The 19,566-nt window shown below is 38.3% G+C and overlaps 1 protein-coding gene across 1 annotated transcript in view; it reads left to right on the top strand.

Moving 5' to 3' along the window:
• The first annotated feature begins 4,484 nt into the window (after window positions 1-4,484).
• AHR (aryl hydrocarbon receptor) overlaps window positions 4,485-19,566 on the top strand; it is a 51,708-nt gene continuing 36,626 nt past the window's right edge. The window contains exons 1-2 of the mRNA XM_060020416.1: window positions 4,485-4,662; window positions 15,229-15,416. Coding sequence (XP_059876399.1) covers window positions 4,598-4,662; window positions 15,229-15,416 — 253 coding nt within the window. The 5' untranslated portion in view covers window positions 4,485-4,597. The remainder of the gene's footprint in view (window positions 4,663-15,228; window positions 15,417-19,566) is intronic.

Genomic DNA, 19,566 nt, shown 5'->3' with positions numbered 1-19,566 from the left:
AAACACAAGTTTTAAGGGAAGTGCATGATGTCAGTATTAAAATGAAATGAATTCTGAAAATCTTATTGATATTCTATTTTAATATTCTATTTTAAATATTCTATTTTAATCCTATTTTAATTTTATTCTATTTTAATCCTGAAAATCTTATTGATATTCTATTTTAATCCTGGTATAAAGATCAATTAGTAAAATAAAGTCAAACAGAATCCTAAAGTCAAACAGGAAATAGGGATATGGAAGTAGGACAAAATAAGATAGCAAAGGATTATATTAAATAACTAACAACCTTAAAAAGGGTGGACTTTTTTTAAAACAGTAGATTAAGATTGATTTATGGGATTTTGTACATTTAGTATATCCCTTTTCTGAAAAAGCACTTTAAGGTACAGAATCAATAAATTATGTTTTGTTATGCATTTTTCACCCTTAAAGTTCCTATGCAAGGAGGAAATTATTTGTTTACACTTTATACATTTTAGACAGAATGGCTCTGGATAATAATACAGAGATAGGGAAATAAAAGAGAAGGTAAGATAAAGATGGTTGATTCTGTGCCCTTGGAATTGCTAATCCATAAACAGCAAACTCCCCTGTATGCACTGTCTTCTTTGGGAACTCGTTCCACCTTTTGCCTTAAACTAAAATCTAGTTCTCCCCAAGGCTATCAGCTCCCAAATGGTGCCTAATTATTTTCTTTCATCACATATACGGGATATAGTGTTGATGTCCACCTAGTTCCCCATTGCCATATCCTGGATCACTTTTACCTTACAGTCTTGTAAAATTAAAATAAAACAAAAACCATCACCCACAAAACACACCTGTCCCTTTGTAGGTCATGCTACCTCCTCATCACACCTTCTTTATCTTTCTGATCCAAAATTATCAGCCTTCTCTATCTCACCCACCACTCTTCTGTCCCCCAGCTTATAGAGTAATGTTCCTCGAACTTTATGTACCTTTGAATCACCTGGGCGATCTTATTAAATTCAGATTCTGAGTCAGTAAGGACACCCAGAGATTCTGCATTTCTCATAATTCTCATGAGAAGCTGTGGACCACTTCGAAGAGTAAAGCACTAGAGGGCCTGTTTCTGTTATTATCAAAACTACAGTTATCCTAACTCCCCCTTTCTGCTTTGGCACTCTTTCCCTCCTGCCTTTACTATTTTTAGTATCAGTTCTTCTTCTTAATGTTCTTTGTCATTTTTACGCAGTTAATTTCAATCTCTCTCTCACCTCTCTCTCATCTGCTTAAGTACCACCCACTTAAAAAAAAAAAGAAAAAGAAAAAAATCCCAATTTAACCCTTTACTCCCCCTAGCTGCCATCCTAGGTCTCTCACTTTCACAAACTTTTTTAAAAAAACAATTGTCTGTGTTTGCCAATGTCACCTCCTCATCTCCAATTCAATTCTGTTCCCACTTCCGTGTGATTTGTAGGTCCATTAGTCCACCAACGGTGTTCACTAAAGTTACAAATTACCCCATTTTGAGAAGCCAAAAAGGACATTTCCAGTTCTCATCTTATTTGAACCTCTCAACAGCATTCAATACTGTGAACCACTCTGACATTTTTCCACTTTGTCCTCCATGACAAAAGTCTCCTTATTTTCTTGTTACCATTCTAGCAACTCTTTTTCAGTTTTACAGCACCATAATCTTCTATCCAGCAATTAGATATTACATACTGAAGTTTTTTGGTGCCCAGTCCTCCTTTTCTAGCATACATTTGCACCCCACAACCTTCATAATCTCTTCTTTGTCACTTAAATGCAGATAATTTCTGAGATATTCTCCAGCTCACACATCTTTGAGTTACAAACCTATATATCCTACGGCCTACTTGACACCTTTGATGTCTCAAAGGTACCTCAAACATAAAAGATCCAAGCTAAATTAATAATTTCCCACCAGCACATGCCATTATTACATAGCCTGATACATAGTCCAAAAAGCTATTATTGTGTTTTTGACACACCCTCTTCTGTCACTGTCATATATTCATCCTTTCCATCTTTCAAGACCTCCTCAAATTCTGTGGAACCTATTCACTTTTTTTCCATCTACACTATCACCTCCACCCTTGTATCAGTAATTGTCATCCCTTGGCTGGGCTACTGCTAATGGTTTCCTAAGGAGTATCATTTCCATTCCTTTCTGCTCCTCCCTCTTTTATCTGTTCTACACTCTGCAGATATGGTGATATTTTGAAACACAAATTTGATCATTTGTGCCCTTCTCCCCTGCTCATCCTGAACTTGTTTTAGTCCATCATACTACTTACCAGGCTCCTTCCCACTAAACGGATGTTGCTTGTACTATTTCATTGGCTTGGAATGCCCTTCCCCTCTTTTCTCCTAAGACTTTATCCTTCAGACCTCAACTCAACTGTCATGATTTTGCAAACGCTTATCTTTGTCTCAATGACTAGGTCAAATTTCTCTACTAGAAGACCATACTGAATCGTGTACTTCTCCATTACAGTATTTCCTGAGAGTATGGTACTTTTCTGTTTTTGTTCACCATTGTCTCCTCAGTACTAGAACAATCATGGCACACAGGCATTACCCTCAAAATATCTCTTAATTGAATTAATGTGTGGAGGGGGTAATTATCCACAATATTTGGATAGGAATCGCAAATGATATGGCATTTGAGTTGGGCACTCTCGGTGTTATTATTGAAGAATAAGGTGGAGGAAGATGAATTAGGGACGTTGCTAAGCACAAAATTTAATAGTATTTGCTGGAATATTTAGATGTAAGTGGTAGGGGAGTTGAAGATGTTTCATAGGTTCATTGGAGAATGGTTGAGCCAGAGACAGAACAAGGTTTCAGCTAAAGAAAATGATGTTCAATTTATCAATGTTCTGAATTTGAGGTAACAAACTCACCAGGTGGAAATGGTTTGATGACATTTTGAAATGTAGGAATAGATATGGTGTGAGATTTCATCTAGACATCTTAGTCTGGTTGCCCTTCTGCTCCTGACAAGCAAAACATACTCCTCTCGTCATCTATTTCCTTATCTATTCTTTCTTTTTTTTTTCTCTATCCCACTGTCACTTCCCTGGACTTTTACCTGGACTACTTCAACAAGTCCCTAACTACTCTCCCTGCATCCAGTCTTGCTCTCCTGTAATCTAGTTTGCACTTTCATTCCAGAGTGACTTTTCCAAGACACCAGAATGTCATTTTCCTGCTGTGGATCCTTAAAATGTTTCCATTGACTGCAGAATAAAATCCGGACTCTTGATCAAAGCTTTATGATTTGATCCTAGAATTCCTGAATTTCACTTCCAGCTCCTCTCTCCAGCCATACCAGACTACTTATCCTCAAATGCCTCCTGCTGCCTTTCTTCCTTCCTTTCTACCTTACTGAAATCTGACTATAGATTAACAAAGTTATTCTGGCTGGGGAAAAAATACTATACTGTCTAGTATGGAGACAAAAACCAAACCCAAACAAAAAGACAAGTAAACGCCTAGCCTTCAAGTTCAACTCAGATGTGGCCTCCTGAAGATTTCTTCTTGAGGAAAATTTATAGTTCCACTGGTTTTCTGCCAGATCACTGTAATTCTTAGCCCAAAATTAGCTGCATCACTGTCTCCTACATAGGTGAATTTAAGCTCACTATTTGGCATTTCTATCCTTGAGACTGTCTAATTACAAAGCGTTTGGCTACACATAATTTGTTGTCACACGTCTTTCTGGACTGGAAATGTGTCCACAGATTCCTTCCCTTGACCTCAAGAACATGGATACCGGGGGTGGGGGAGGGGGGTCATTACGCCTTGCGTCATCACGTGCCGAGAGGGTGGGGCCCTCAAGGGAACTGTAAGGAAGGGCGGAGTCAAGTAGAATGGGGCGGGGCTGCTAGGGGGCGGGGCCTCGAGAGGCGGGGCCACGAGGCGGGGCGGGGCCAGAGAGGAGTCGGGGGCTCTTCTGCCATTCAGCCGGTGCAAGCGGCGGCGGGAGGCAGCGCCTGTCGAGTACCCTCGACGCTAGGTTCCGAAAGCGTTACTGGGACCACCGGCTCAGACCAGAGGCAGACGCGTGGTCGAGCGGAAGCTGGTGGCACCGAAAACGGCGGCCGGAGTCCGAGCTCCAAAGGCGGGAAGTACCCGGGATCGGGGAAGCCCCGGGAGCAGCGCGGCGTCGCCTCCTTTACCCAAGGGGCCGCGGCGACGGTCACGGGGCGCGGCGCCAGAGCGCGCGACCCAGGCTGGGATTCCAAACAGGCGGCCCAGGCTCCTCCTCCATTCGGGCCGCCTCACCTGCGGGCAACGCTGCGCCGCCTCCGCCCGTATAGACGGCACCTGCGTCGCCCGGCTCACCGGTCTCCGCCCCTCGACCGCCGGCGCCAGGCCCGGGCGGCGCACTTGGACTCGGGGCTGCGGGAGCCAAGGCTCTTGGGGTGCGGCGTCTTTGCCACCGCCCAGGGAGGGTGCAGGTGGAGCGGGCGCGGCTGCGTGGAACCCGGCGCCGGCCGCCGCCGCCGCCGCCGCTGCCGTCGTCCCGGTCGCCGCCGGGTCCCGGGGACCGGGCTGTCCGCGCCCGCGCCCGGGGAGAAGCCGCCGCCAGCCGGGCACCATGAACAGCAGCAGCGCCAACATCACCTACGCCAGTCGCAAGCGGCGGAAGCCGGTGCAGAAAACGTGAGTGTTTGGTGCGCGTCCTCGGCGCGGGGGTGGGCGCTCAGGCGCGCAGGTGCCGGAGGCCGCCTCACCCGTGCCCACATCCCCGCGGCGTGGTGATTAGGTCCTTTCCCCACGCAGTCCGTGGAATCGCGATTTGGAGGCCGGTCGAGAAACCCAGGCCTTGGGTTTTTCCGTGTTTAAAGATTGCATTTAAAAAATTGTGCCCCCCCGTTCCCCAGTCTCCAGGGCACGCGCACCCTCGCACCCCCACCCCCCACCCATTTGTAGCACTGTTCACTGTGCTATGGTCCTAATTTGTTGACAGCTCTGGTTTGCCCTGTGGGGCTGGCTGGTGGATTAGTTAACCTAAGCCCGTCTTGAAATCCCCTTTCACATTTAATATCCTCCTCGGTTAGGTTAGAGGACGGTCACTATGCTCACTCCTGATGGGGGGAGATGCTTTTAGGAGCTAAACACGTGCTGTCTGCAGGAAAGGGAATGAGTGTTTCTGAAGGTATTTTTTAGTCCGGTGCAACTGGCTTTCTGTTGCACTCTTTACTTATTTGGCAGTAATTTTGTAGCACTCAGCGTGAACGCATCGGTACAATGTATAGAGATGGTAGCAGTTTTGAGTGAGTGTAGTAGCCAGAATACAGTAACGGATTTGTATTTTCAGTCACCTTTTGGGGGAGCTTTCTTATCACTTTGGGTCTGTAAATGATTTGGAGCTGGAATTATTGAAACAGACGTTTTCATTCTTAGCATCATTCTCTAATTCCCTTCTCCCTCTACTTCCAAGTTTAGTCAGTTCTGATAGATTACAAACTTAGATTTGTTTGTTTGTTTGTTTTGGTGGGATATTTGTGTGAGATGGCAAATACTTTTTTTTTTTTTTCAGAAAAAAGAAAAATCCGTGCTTGAGACAGATTTACTTTTGTGAATTGGCAGTATTCATGTGTTTATTCCTAATTATTATCCCTGAGTTATTTTACTTCACATTTTTCAAACTTTCATAAACAACTTTCAGAACACATTAAACAGTTCCTCAGAACAAATCAGAAGTGTGCATTTGGCTTAGAACTTAATTTAGGTCACTAATCCAAACCAGAAAAATAACAGTTTAAGATTAATATTTAAGACCAGTTTAAAAGTTTAATTATTCTGGAGTTTTAATTTCCTTTTAGAATTTCAGTGATTATAGGTCTTCAGATCTAGACTTGGCATTAACAGAGGATATTCATTTATAAATAGACTGATTAAAATTTGGAAGACTTATCCTGCAGTGTGGCCGACATTAGGAATACTGCCGAATCAGCAGTTTTTGTCTTGGCAGTTCTGTTGACATTGGTTTTCAATACTTGCGTTTTATAGAGTGGTTTCTTATATTAAAATGTATTTGTCTAATTTGACTTTGTCCTTAGTGGTTATTTAAAATTGAGAGGCGTCACAAACGCTTCTATGTATTTATTAATACACTGGTATACTTGGCATTATATATAATAGAGTTATCATAGGTTTTATGTATATGGTCAGATAACCTGAAGATGCCCCTGATGGATTTTTAAGTTACTGCATTTCAGTCAGTGTGTTACAGAAAGACCTAGATGACTTTAATAGAATGCTTTAATTTTTATTCATCATAAAGTTTAACATCTTTGGCTTCTCGTTAATGTTTTATTAAAGATTTTTCCTTTAAACATAGTACTGTACATTTTATTTACGTAAGATGTACCTTTTATTATTTTATATTAGCATTTTAATATACTCTCTAAGATGTTAGTATATTTGTATTTAATAATCTCTAACACAATACAACTAAAGCGTTTCTACATTCACCCTTATTTTATTTAGTTAGTATAAATGTTTATCAGATCTTTATTGAGCATCATGCGTTGCTTTTAATCGTATAAATGCCTTAAAAGGTCACTGCTCCATAAGAAAAGCCTAGTGCTGGCATTTACAGAATCACATGAAATTGTTTATAAATTGTTTTTACCAGAATGAAAAAATGGTTAACTTAAAATGCAGTTAATCAAAGTCCATTTTAAGAATGGGGCCATAAACCCAATATTAAGTTTAATGTGTTTTTTTAGTTAAATTACTAGTTTGTGGCTAATAGACTCTATAATATGTTGGCACATTGTCAGAAAAATTCATCTTGTTTGAGCTGAAAATGTTATTGAGATCTATTTAATTTTGACCCCTTAAGTCAGCCATTGTATCTTAAGGAGAAAATATGTTGTAGCATAATTATAGGACTGTTAAAAAGATGGCCATTTAAATATACAATTCCATAAAATTTTGGAACCAAGTGTGTGACATACTTTGAACCTGAAGCTCTTCCAATTTTCAATGGAATTTATTAAACGGGATCAACGCCCCCTAGTGGCAAAGTCCAACGTTGAAAATTATCTTAGTACGAAATATATTTTAAACGTGTTAAATTTAATCCCGCTAAAGTATCTTGTACATAGTAGACACTCAGTAAATGTTTCTTTTCTTTTCGGAGTAATGGAAGCTAGAAGATTAAAGGATATGAAGCAACCTTGCATCTGATCCATGTTCCTAAAGAAATTTTCAAAGATACCCTTAGGAATAGGTTCTACTGTTTCCTTACGTGTTCCTTAAAATAACCCTGCTCAAAAAAAAAAAAAAAAGAAAGAAAGAAAGAAAGAAAAAACAATTTGTTTTTACTTAAATCCTCTTCTTGTTTTATTTTCTTTGGAGATGAAAGCCTTTTTGTACATTTCTTTAATTACTTTGCTGCATGAAGATAGGTGAAAAGCACACTATTGAATTAAATAGAGTCTGGGTTTCTTTTCCCCTAATGATAATAACTTTGGATGTATTTTTGTAGTTTTTAAGTTCTGTTAATACATAAAAAGTTTTAGTGGTACTTCAATTTACCATATTTTTAGAAAATTAGTGCTGAATATTGGCAAATAATAGGTGTTGAGTAAATGAAATCTACACTTAAAAATGATATCAGTAGTGGTGGTGATCAAGCCAGCCATCATGAAGTGTCAGAGTTAGAAATAACTTCTCAGCCTTAGTTGACCCTTTTTACTTTGTTAACACACTAATAACATTAGTATAAAGGCAGTGTCTTCCTTGCTATGTTTGCTAAATTGCCATTCATTCTATTTAAACCTAATGAACCTCACTTATACAATACCTACTTAGTTGAATAAAATTATGTTTTACTGAAAATGTTTGATATAAACGTACTATGATAAAATTTCCTAAATAGCTTCTAAAATAAAAATATAGGTATTTTTAGTTACATAATTGTTTCTCCACTGTTGTTTTTCTTTCAAATAAGCTTTGTTCAGATAGTTTATACATAGTGACTATAAAGGCTCTCACATATTGGACCTATGAAATAAGTAAGTGAAAGTGATTAGTTATTGGTAACATTTATACAAATAAATGGTGTAAAGAGGAAACAGTGAGCACTAGTTGAAAAAGCGCTAGTTCTAAACTAAAATTGAAAAAGCACTAGCTCTAAACTAAAAGATGAGGTTTACTTTTCTCACTTGTATAGGTCTTGGCAAGTGATTGACCAATAAGGCAGGCAGTCAACACCTACATTGCCACTCTCACAACTAAAATTAGCAGAAGAAGAGTATTTTATAAGCTGTAAAGACTTCTAACAGAAATATAGATTCTATTTTTAAATAATTTCAGCTTACATTATCACAGAGCAATCAATTCTCCTGTGAAACAGTAAGAGGCAGTATATGATTGCATTCTCAATTGTGGGTAATGAAATGTGCTACTCCACTGGTGAAAAAACTTACACAGTACATGCTTATTGGTGCATATAATTTAGACACTTACTTAGAAATTAGTACCATGCAAATCTTTAACAACAGTACCTTTCTACTTCCACTCTTCTTTTAAAATTGATATTTTTGCATACTGGTTTTATATAACAAAAAACTACTGTTTGTTAGTACTTATTGTGACATAAGCATGCACAGTGCTTTACAGACATCATTTTATTTCATTTTTGTAATAGTAGTATGAAAAGGTATTATTATTGCAGCTTTCCAGATAGGGACCTGAGGTTCAGATTCAAAATTGTTAGGTAGTAAATGAAAGGATGAGTTTTAATATCAGATTCCAGGTCTTTTGGCTCCAAAGCTTACGTTCATTCCAACTTCGCAGTGCTGCCCAGGTAAGTTCAGTGATGCATATGGTACACCCACATACTAGGGATTTCCTTAACGCTCACTGTTTCTTCTCAAATAGTGCTCTGAATAAATTATTTCCCTTTGCCCATACATGATTTGTGCTTGCTTGACTCCATACTTGCATTCATGCCCTTTCTTCTTAGAGTCTTTTCCTCCTATTTTCATTGATGTGCTAGCTACCTGCCCTCCTTTAAAACATTGTTTTCAGTGGCTGCATGGTACTCCCTTCTGTTAAAGCTCTGTAATTTATTTTGAGGCGGAAATTCTGTTATTTCCAATCTTTAAATATTTCAACTAGTACTTCAGAGAATACCCTTGAGATATGTGAATTTCTATGTAAATTTTTAGTTCATTCCTTAGGAAAAATTCCTATAAGTGGAAATTTGGGTAGAAAGATATGATATACTTTTACGGTTGAGCCAGATATTATGCTCTGAAACATGCTGTCAAATTACTCTGCAAAAAATTTCCATTCCTATTGGTAGTCTGTAGGAGCGCCTATGTCCTTGCATTTTTGCTTTAAAAATATTAATTGTCAACTTCATAAGCCAAAAAAAAAATGGGGTAGATAATGGAACTTCTATGTTGGGATTGTATGTGTGGAATAATAGTGAGTACATTTGCAGATTTTTCTACTTGAGATGTCCTTTACATACTGATTTTCTTTGTCTTATGTTTTTCAGTTGTTTTTCAGTTTGCTCTTTTACCTTATTTTTAATGAAATACTATTTTGAAAAGTATTCGTTTTAAATAACACATGCACATGAAAAAGTCAATAATGTGTATAATGTTATCTTAAGTTTAGCATAGTAGGCATTATCTGTTGATGTTTTATTGTGATAGTTATGGTTATTAGTGCTATTTAATCTCTCCTCATCCTCCCAGTATAATTTTATCACAATTTTGGATTAAATTCACATGCAGTGATTCCTTAATTGTAAGTATTGTTTATTGCTGAGTTAAGTAATATACTATGATTACATTTTCTTTTCTGTTTTCCGTTGTCATTGATTTCACTTTTTACCTAATTTTCATCTTCATGTTATTTATATCTGGGTTTAGCTGTGTCTTAGGTTTATCCAAGACGGATTTTGTGTTTCTATCTCTGTTTTCCTTGTTTGGCATGATCTTCCAGAGAGAAGGGTAGTTGCAGAAAGCCATGTACTCTGCCATCATGAAACTGGAAGTGATTTACCTATCTTTAAGACCTGATGTAGAAACCACATTTCCATGAAACCTTCCCCCATTACTCTACCTGTATGTGAGCTCTTACCTTCCTGAACTCTCCAGCATCACTTTTATGGCATCTACATTATTGAGCAATACATTATGTTTGATTTTTGGCTTGTTATAGAATGTATCTCCTCCTAGTAAGAAAGACGAGCTCTGTAAAGATAGGTTTACCTTTTATTTGTCTTTATAGCAACCAGAGCTTCCTAGTACCATATACATAGTAGGTATTTGAGAATATTTACTAATTTAACAATTGGCCACCAGTTAAAATTTTTCATGTTTTAGTGATGTATTCTCTGTGGGTTCCAAGGGAAATACAAAGAAAAAAAGTGTATATTTTAAAAAGAAGAGGAAAAAGGGAACATTCTTAATGATTTTTTTCCAGGATTTTGGAAGTAACAGTGATTTCTAGGGCATATTTCATGTTCCAGTTTTCATTGTTAAAGTCCTGTGCTAAAGATTATATGCCGTTTGTACCTCATCACCACTCCTTAAGCATAGCAAAAGAGGGAAAGGGAAGAACCCATCACAATTGTAGAGCGGCTGCAGGAAAGCGACTGAAGAATTCAGACTCCTTACGAGTAACTGCCAGCCAGAATTCTCCGAAGGTTTTGTAGACATTTTTTTGCTTCGCATAGGGGAGTAAAATATCCAGCTGTATTCCGCGTAACAGTGAAATTTGACTTAATTTGTGTCACATATCCCCTCTCCAATATCACGTTAAGTATACAATTTATGATGATAAACATTCAGCATTTATATTCAGAGATAAATAAGTATGCACTGAAGCCATGGGGAGGAAATGAAGAATGAATGGGTTTAAGAGTTGGGCTTAATGGGGTGTACGTGGTATGGTAGAGAGATTTATCGAGAAATACTTCAATTTCCTAGCTGTTGGAATGAGAGTCATACCATAATAGATGCAGAGAAGCGGTACCCAACTGCTGAAAAATACGAATGTGAGGACGTTCAGGTACAGGGGCTGGAAATAAACAAGTTACTGGTAAGTAGACTGAAGCAGTGAGAGTAGATTAAATCACCCACAGGAAAAAGCCGATAGGGCAAAAAACTCAGTACTGTGATAGGTAATCTTCGTTAGAAAATGCCACCTTAATCTAAGGATTACTGAAACTTTGTCTTTGCATGTCATTTTGAGGTTTTATGGTAAATGTCATAAAAATATAAACATTTACAATTACAGTAATTTATGATTAAACTGGATTGTTATGTTTTTCAACTTTGTTTCAAACCCTGAGCACAAGTGATGAGCCTCAGAGACATTTTAGCCTGGGATATTAAAAAGGTATTAAAGAGAGCATGCAAGCTGGCACTGGACATGCTATTGGGCTTGTTACTGCCAGTACTTATGGCATGCAGGGCTTCTAAAACAGGAGCATGGCATGCAGTCAGCTAAAGTCTTGCTTTCACAACAATTTTGGTTTACAGGTTGGGACAAGATTTTTGAGGTTAAGGTTTAAAAAAATAATAAATTGTTCCTTTCCCCGATCGACATCTACAGTCTCCCTATTTCAGGAGGTGTCTGAATTCCAGATATCCCAAATCCAATCTTGCAGGGACACTTATTTACATTTCAGATGTAGACTTTTGTTTAAATAGATGGCTGGCAGTATGTTTGGCATAGGTTTAAAGACAATACGAAAGTAAAAGTACCAGCATAACTCAAGTGTAATTGATGTAGAATTACTCTCTATTTTTAATTACTTGGTGCATCTTTAATAGGTGTGGATAAGTATGAAGTATTTTCACAAAATAGTTCTGAATCTTTCTCATAAAATCGGTGAAAAGGTGTCTCAAATCTATGACTTCAGCTTTAACAACAGTGGATTCGAAATGCCAAGTCCAGTGGGTACTTCTCAGCCCTGACTTTCCTTAATAACTTGGTGCATTTGACTTTGTTCTGGGACCTCCAAAATATTCTGCCTGGGTTCTTTTCCTATCTGCCTTATCATTCCTCCTCCGTACTCTTTGCCCGCGGCCCTTTCCTCAACGTTATACCTAAATGTTGGCATCATTGAGGTCTGTCCTCAAGTCTCTTCTTTCTTCGTTTGGCATACTTTCCATTAGGAAATATAGTTGTGATCCTAAGCTACGAATCCCAGTCATTTGCAACCTCTCCTCACTCACCGTTTTCCTCTCCCTTACTTCCTATACCTAGGAAGTCAGCACGTCAGTTTAGTTGACTGAACACTTGAGTCTGGCTAGGTACGGAGCTTTGTGGTAGGTACAAAGTGCTGTGTTTAAAAATCTCAAGCCAGGCCTTACTTGTTATCGTCCCACTATCACTCCCTGTGGTCAGGCTGCAATCATTTCCTTTCTGGACACTTCTGATCAGCAGCCATTAATTGAGAGTCCACTCCGTGTCAAGTACTATGCTAGGCACTGGAGATACAGAATGATTAAGTTGATATTGTACTAAGAGAACAAACAAGTATATGCAATATAGGTTGCATAACACTTGACTTAGGAAATTCAATCTCAAGCTAAATATTCCATAATGTGCATAATAATACATTAGAGCTGTGGACAGTTTTGCATTGTGTATAGAAATAGTCTCATCTAGTGCAGGGTTGACTACTGCAAAAAGCCAGCGCAAGACAGGCAGCAATATCACATGGAGGAACACCTCTAAACCTCTTTATCCTACTTTTATTGTTATTTCTTTCTGTGTCCTAGCAGCTTGTCTTGCTTCAATGTTTGTGTTACTGTCTTCTCCCCAGTGTTTTATAATCATTACTGGAAAGCTACCAAGAGTGCACGACTAGATTTTATTTTCAATTACGGGAAATGCTGTCTGCACAGAATATTCCTTAATGGCATGGTGCTTAAGGCATTTACATAAGATGCATAAAGTACAGTAGTCACCTGGGAGGAATCCAGTGGGAGTAGGTCAGGGAAGACTCTACAGTAAAGTGATCTAATTGAGCAGCGCTTTGAATCTGGTTCACCGCTCAGTGTTCTGTGCTTGGCACGTGTGGTGGGTGGTCACTATTTACTGAAGGAAGGCGGCCCTAACCAGCTTCCCCTTCTCTCTCTTTACCCTGTGCTTCACAGATAGGCCCTCTCACAGTTCACCTTTCCTCAGTTATGCCGCCTCCTGAAATCCTGTTCACCTTTCAAGATGTAGCTCAGATACCACCTTTTCTATAAAAATCTTTTTTCAAGCAGTTGCTCGCTGAACTCAGCTCCCATCACACTTTTTGAGTATATAGGAGAAGAATGTTTTCCTGGACCACCCAGGACATAGGTGCAAATAAATATTTGCTTTAACAGGTGATTAGTCAGTAGACAGTTATTCAATGAGGTAGACATGCATTATAGGTAAAAGTTGAGATTCAGTTGATTAATTGGAGAGATGCAGTAATTAGGTGTGACTTGAATTTGATTATACACGTGACCAGGGAAAATAGCTAGAGAAATAGTCACCAATTTCTGTTAAGTACGTAGTTACATGCATAGTCTAGAGGAAGTATCTACTGACTTATTTTGTATATATGCCACTTTATCAGTTTCTTACTCTTATTTTTTGTAGAAGTAACATGAACTGTAATAGAAAAAAACAGAAATAGACAAGTTCTGAAGAAATTACTGGGTAGGGACATTGAAAAAAGCCTGTTAAGTTTTCGTATTACTTTCTATTATCTTTTTGCATAAAGTATTACTTCTTCATGTTCGTATAACATTGAAAACATGTTGTCGAGAAATGCTTTGATTGAATCAAATTAACAGCATTATACTCAAGCCAATTTCCACTCTTTTAGATGAAATTAATTTGAATTATCAAAAATGGCTTTGTCTTCTCAGTAAAACTGGAGGAAAAAAGTCTTCATCATAAGAATGCTCCGGCTAATTCTTTATTTTTCTGGCAAATGGTGGGGTACAGAGACATGATCTAAAAATTACTTTGTTTGGTTTTTTTTAATTAATTTATTTATGGCTGCGTTGGGTCTCCATTTCTGTGCGAGGGCTTTCTCTAGTTGTGACAAGTGGGGGCCACTCTTCATCGCGGTCCTCTCACTATCGCGGCCTCGCTTGTTGCGGAGCACAGTCTCCAGACGCGCAGGCTCAGTAATTGTGGTTCACGGGCCCAGTTGCTTCGCGGCATGTGGGATCCTCCCAGACCAGGGCTCGAACCCGTGTCCACTGCATTGGCAGGGAGACTCTCAACCACTGCGCCACCAGGGAAGCCCCTGTTTGGTTTTTTGATATCTTCTCTTTTTAATATTTCAACGTTAGGTGTCTGATGATCTGTAAATCCACTTTAATGAATTTCTGTTATGAAATCCTGGCTAAGGCTTTTGTGTGAAGTTCAGTTTCTCACTTCTGAACTCAAGTTCTACTCCTAACCATAAGTATCATTTTTCTCAGATGAAAATCATGCTAAATGTTGGGATTTCATTGGATTTTCTAATTGAGACGCAAACTATGATGGCTAATAATTAAGAAGGATTACTGGCCAGTCATAAAAGCAAAATTTGCGGGCAATTGCTGGTGAACAGTTAACCTCTAATATTTGTCACAATTGACAAATATCAATAACTAAAGTCAAAGTTTTTCTCGCTTTAATATCGGAGGACCCCATTAGATGGCTGGAGGACCCTGTGGAAATGCCACAATGGCTTTGAGACGTTGTCACTGACAGGAAAGTGTTAAATATAGGAAGCTGAGGATGATGAAGAACAGCTTTTTATTTAGGGTCGCTCCTGTTTATTTGCAACATAAATGATGCGAAGATGATTTTTGTGGAAGATAGCAAAGGAGGCATAATTTTCACATAACTTACTGCAGATTTCTTTCTTCCCCCTAACAGTAGATGTGTTTGAAGAGGAAAAACGCCTAATAGATTTGTTAATTGGGAATCATGTACCACAAATGTATGAGGTATATAAGAGGTACTCAGCATTTTCCTGTGATGGGTTCATACGTTTTTAATAAAACATTATGAAGGAGTTTACCCATTCCCTTGTTTTTCTTAATTAAGATATGAAGGGAGCATTTTGAAAGGATTTATGTAAACTTGAAGTAGATTTTAGATGTTTGTTTTGTTAGAAAAATAGTTGAGGAGATGTTATAATGTGATCAGAATTTTTTCTTTATAGATTTTAATGTATTTTATGGAATTTTGTTTGTTTTTTAGTGTCAAGCCAGTCCCAGCTGAAGGAATCAAGTCGAATCCTTCAAAGCGGCATAGAGACCGACTTAATACGGAATTGGACCGTTTGGCCAGCCTGCTGCCTTTTCCACAAGATGTTGTTAATAAGCTGGACAAACTTTCAGTTCTTAGGCTCAGTGTCAGTTATCTAAGAGCCAAGAGCTTCTTTGATGGTAAGACAGAAGGGTTTAATTTTTCTACAGTCGCTTACAAAATACTTACGTTGAATACGGCTGTTTCTGCTTCTGTGTTGAAAAGTGCAAAAATTAGCCTTACGTGAAAAAGTTCTGTTTATTGCTGGATAGTAAAACGTAGGTAGCAAAGCCAAATTTTTAATATTTCTGAAATCAGTTTTCCAGATTGATTCATCAAACAGATGCTGCCACTTAAATAATATGTGGTGTCATTCTTTGAAAATAGTAACACTCATATTAAGAAGGACACTTTCTGGTTCTTCTCCTTTCTAGTCAATTTTTTAAGGTCTTTTTTTTTTTACTGGAAAGAATAAAACACATATTAACTACTATGATATATTTTTGCTGGATTTCCTTCAATATGTTTCACAGATACATCATTTTGTTTATCCTTTCAAAGTTATACTTCTACTGCTTTATATTAACTATATGTTTGCTCCAGGAAAATGTAATTACAAATTTTTTTTCCATTGGAAAGGGCATTTTGTCACTGGAGTCAATAGAGTTGAATTTCAGTCTCCATTGTGCCACTGACAACTATTTGACTTGAACATGTTAGCATCAGTTTACTCTGCTTTAAGCTAGGGATTTGAACTAGGTGATGTTTGTTACACTTTAATTGCACAGTCTATCATAGTCATAAATTATTTTAAATGGAAGTTTTTGTTTGAAAATAATGCTTCAGTGTGTCTTCTCATGTAAAATAATTCCTCGATTTCTCTTTTGGTCTGTTTGTATGTCAGAAATAGATTTTTTAGGAACTGTTATGTCATTTTACCCATAGTAGTAAAGAATTAATGATAAAATCTCAGTGACATGTCAGTGCTCTTAAACTTAAACGTGCTCATAAATCACATAGGGACCCTGATAAGATGAAGGTTCTTATTCAGTAGGTTTTGGTGTCGCCAGAGATTTTGCTCTTCTTACTGTCAGATGATGCTGATACTGCTGCCCTTGACATATTTACAGATACTTGAATTTGCGGTTTGTGTGTAGAATATTGCAGAACAGTTACTTCCCTGTAGGTCTATGTTTAGATGGTTTGCTGTGTTTAGTCTGAGCATCTTTTTTATTTATTGGTTTGTTTGCATGCTGTATGTTCTTCATTTTGGATTAAAAATTATATAGTTTTTTTTTAGGTGAGAAATTCTTTTATCATATTTAGAGTCAAAATATCCCTTAAAATATTTGCATTTTACAATAAAAAGGATAGCAAAACACAAGATCATGTACGAGCTTAAGTATTCAAGTTTTTGAAGAGCCAAAAAGGAAAAGGAGAATAATGGACTACCACAAAGCTGTAGTACAGTAATAAACGCCTTCAGTGAGTGCAGACTAAAGCAATAAATGTACTCCTTGGGTTTCTGATTCTTGGTCAAAAACTGCTTGACTAAATGATTAATATAATCCAATTACGAAGTTGCTTGGCTTTTTGTTGCTCCTACCCTGAGGAAACCATAATTCAAGAAGAGTCACGTACCACACTGTTCATTGCAGCTCTATTTACAATAGCTGGGACATGGAAGCAGCCTAAGTGTCCATCGCCAGATGAATGGATAAAGAAGATGTGGCACATATATACAATGGAATATTACTCAGCTATACAAAGAAACGAAATTGAGTTATTTGTAGTGAGGTGGATGGACCTAGAGACTGTCATACAGAGTGGACTAAGTCAGAAAGAGAAAAACAAACACCATATGCTAACACATATATGTGGAATCTAAAAAAAAAAAAAGGTTCTGAAGAACCTAGGGGCAGGACAGGAATAAAGACACAGATGTAGAGAATGGACTTGAGGACACAGGGAGGGGAAGGGGAAGCTCGGACGAAGTGAGAGAGTGGCATGGACATATATACACTACCAAATGCAAAATAGATAGCTAGTGGGAAGCAGCCACATAGCACAGGGAGATCAGCTCGGTGCTTTGTGACCACCTACAGGGGTGGGATAGGGAGGGTGGGAGGCAGATGCAAGAGGGAGTCGGATATGGGGATATATGTATATGTATAGCTGATTCAGTTTGTTATAAAGCAGAAAGTAACACACCATTTTAAAGCAATTATACTCCAATAAAGATGTTTAAAAAAATTGTATAGTTTAACCATTGTGATCTGGGCAATATACACTGATTTGAGGATAATAACTTCAGGGAAGATTATATATTTAAGTGTTCATAGTAGACGCTTATGTTTTCTCTGATCTATATAAAAAGCCTTTGAATTTTCAATCTTCATGTATACCAGACCCTTCATCTTCTAGGTGAGTCACGTGATGTTCAGTGGTGTGTGTGTGTGTGTGTGTGTGTGTGTGTGTGTGTGTGTGTGTGTGTGTGTGTGTCAGCTGTATATTTATTTTGTCATCGAGCTAGAACTAGGTTTCCACATTCCCTCTGTTGTTTTTGTTGACCATATCTCAGTTACTTCTCTTTTCTGGGAACCATATATATATAGCAAAATCCTGAGAACTTTTCCCTAGATCTGTGATTCTCAAAGTATAGACCCTAGACAGTCAGCATTAATGTCACCTGGCCATTTGTTAGAAATGCCAAATCTTGGGCCCTACCCTAGACCAATGGAATCATACACTCTGGTGGTGTGGCAAGTTTGGGAGCCCCTGTTGTAGATTGTAACCCCAAGGTCAATCCCAGCTTCTTGGGATGCAGTCCTGATCTTCAGCATTTATTCACATGCTGTGCTGTTTGACCTTATGATGGAGGGTTCCGTGACATGTAAGATGTGGTCTCTGTCCTTAGAGGGTTTATAGTTGAGAAGCCAGGGAGGCACTATTCCTTGACTCTGGTCAAGATGTATTGACATGATCATTTTGCCTTTTCGTTTCCTGCTCCTCTATAATGGGAAATCAAATTATATGTTAAAAGAGAAAAAAAATGTATGGGTTTTTCCCTGTTTAGAAGCAGTGGAGTAGAATTGAAGCTGCTTGGAGAATAGCCAGTGTGCCATTTCAGTATTAACATACTTACTGCTTTCTAGGCTGTCTCTATGTGTGTGAGTATGTGTATATGCTTACACACATGCATACACATACATATACATTAATATATGTATATTTAATGTAAAAAGCAGTCTCCCTCCCTCTCTCTCTCTCTCTCTCTCCCCCTCTCTCTCTCTCTCTCTCTCTCTCTCTCTCTCTCTCTCTCTCTCTCTCTCTCTCTATATATATATATATATATATATTTCATGAATAGATGTGTATCCTGTTCAATACCTCAAGTAAAAGCGATTCCCAAATCTACCTTATAAAGAATGTCATAGTGTAGCGGGGCTCATTGTGGAATTCTCACTTGTTAAAAAGTATTTTCTTGGCTTTTCATTAATAAGTTTATTTTTTATTCTGGCTCAGTGTATTCGACAGTAAGATCTTATTACCCTATTTGTGTCATTCCTTCATCAATTATCTTTACCCTATTTGTGTCATTCCTTCATCAATTATCTTTTTTTTAAGATGTTTATTGGATTATAATTGCTTTACAATGTTGTGTTAGTTACTGCTGTATAACAAAGTGAATCAGCTATATGTATACATATATCCCCATATCCCCTCCCGCTTGTGTCTCTCTCCCACCCTCTCTATCCCACCCCTCTAGGGGGACACAAAGCACCGAGCTGATCTCCCTGTGCTATGCAGCCGCTTCCCACTAGCTATCTGTTTTACATTTGGTAGTGTATATATGTCCATGCCACTCTCTCACTTCATCCCAGCTTACCCTTCCCCCTCCGCATGTCCTCAAGTCCATTCTCTACATCTGCGTCTTTATTCCTGTCGTGCCCCTAGGTTCTTCAGAACCATGTTTTTTTTTTTTTTTTAGATTCCATATATATGTGTTAGCATACGGTATTTGTTTTTCTCTTTCTGACTTACTTCACTCTCTATGACTGACTCTGGGTCCATCCACCTCACTATAAATAACTCAATTTCGTTTCTTTTTACGGCTGAGTAATATTCCATTGTATATATGTGCCACATCTTCTTTATCCATTCATCTGTTGATGGACACTTAGGTTGCTTCTATGTCCTGGCTATTGTAAATAGTGCTGCAATGAACATTGTGGTACATGACTCTTTTTGAATTACGGTTTTCTCAGGGTATATGCCCAGTAGTGGGAT

The sequence above is a fragment of the Delphinus delphis genome, chromosome 9 (assembly GCF_949987515.2).
Source record: "Delphinus delphis chromosome 9, mDelDel1.2, whole genome shotgun sequence".
NCBI lineage: Eukaryota > Metazoa > Chordata > Mammalia > Artiodactyla > Delphinidae > Delphinus > Delphinus delphis.
Note: the sequence above shows the minus strand (reverse complement) of the source record. Positions and strands in the feature narration are given on the sequence as shown.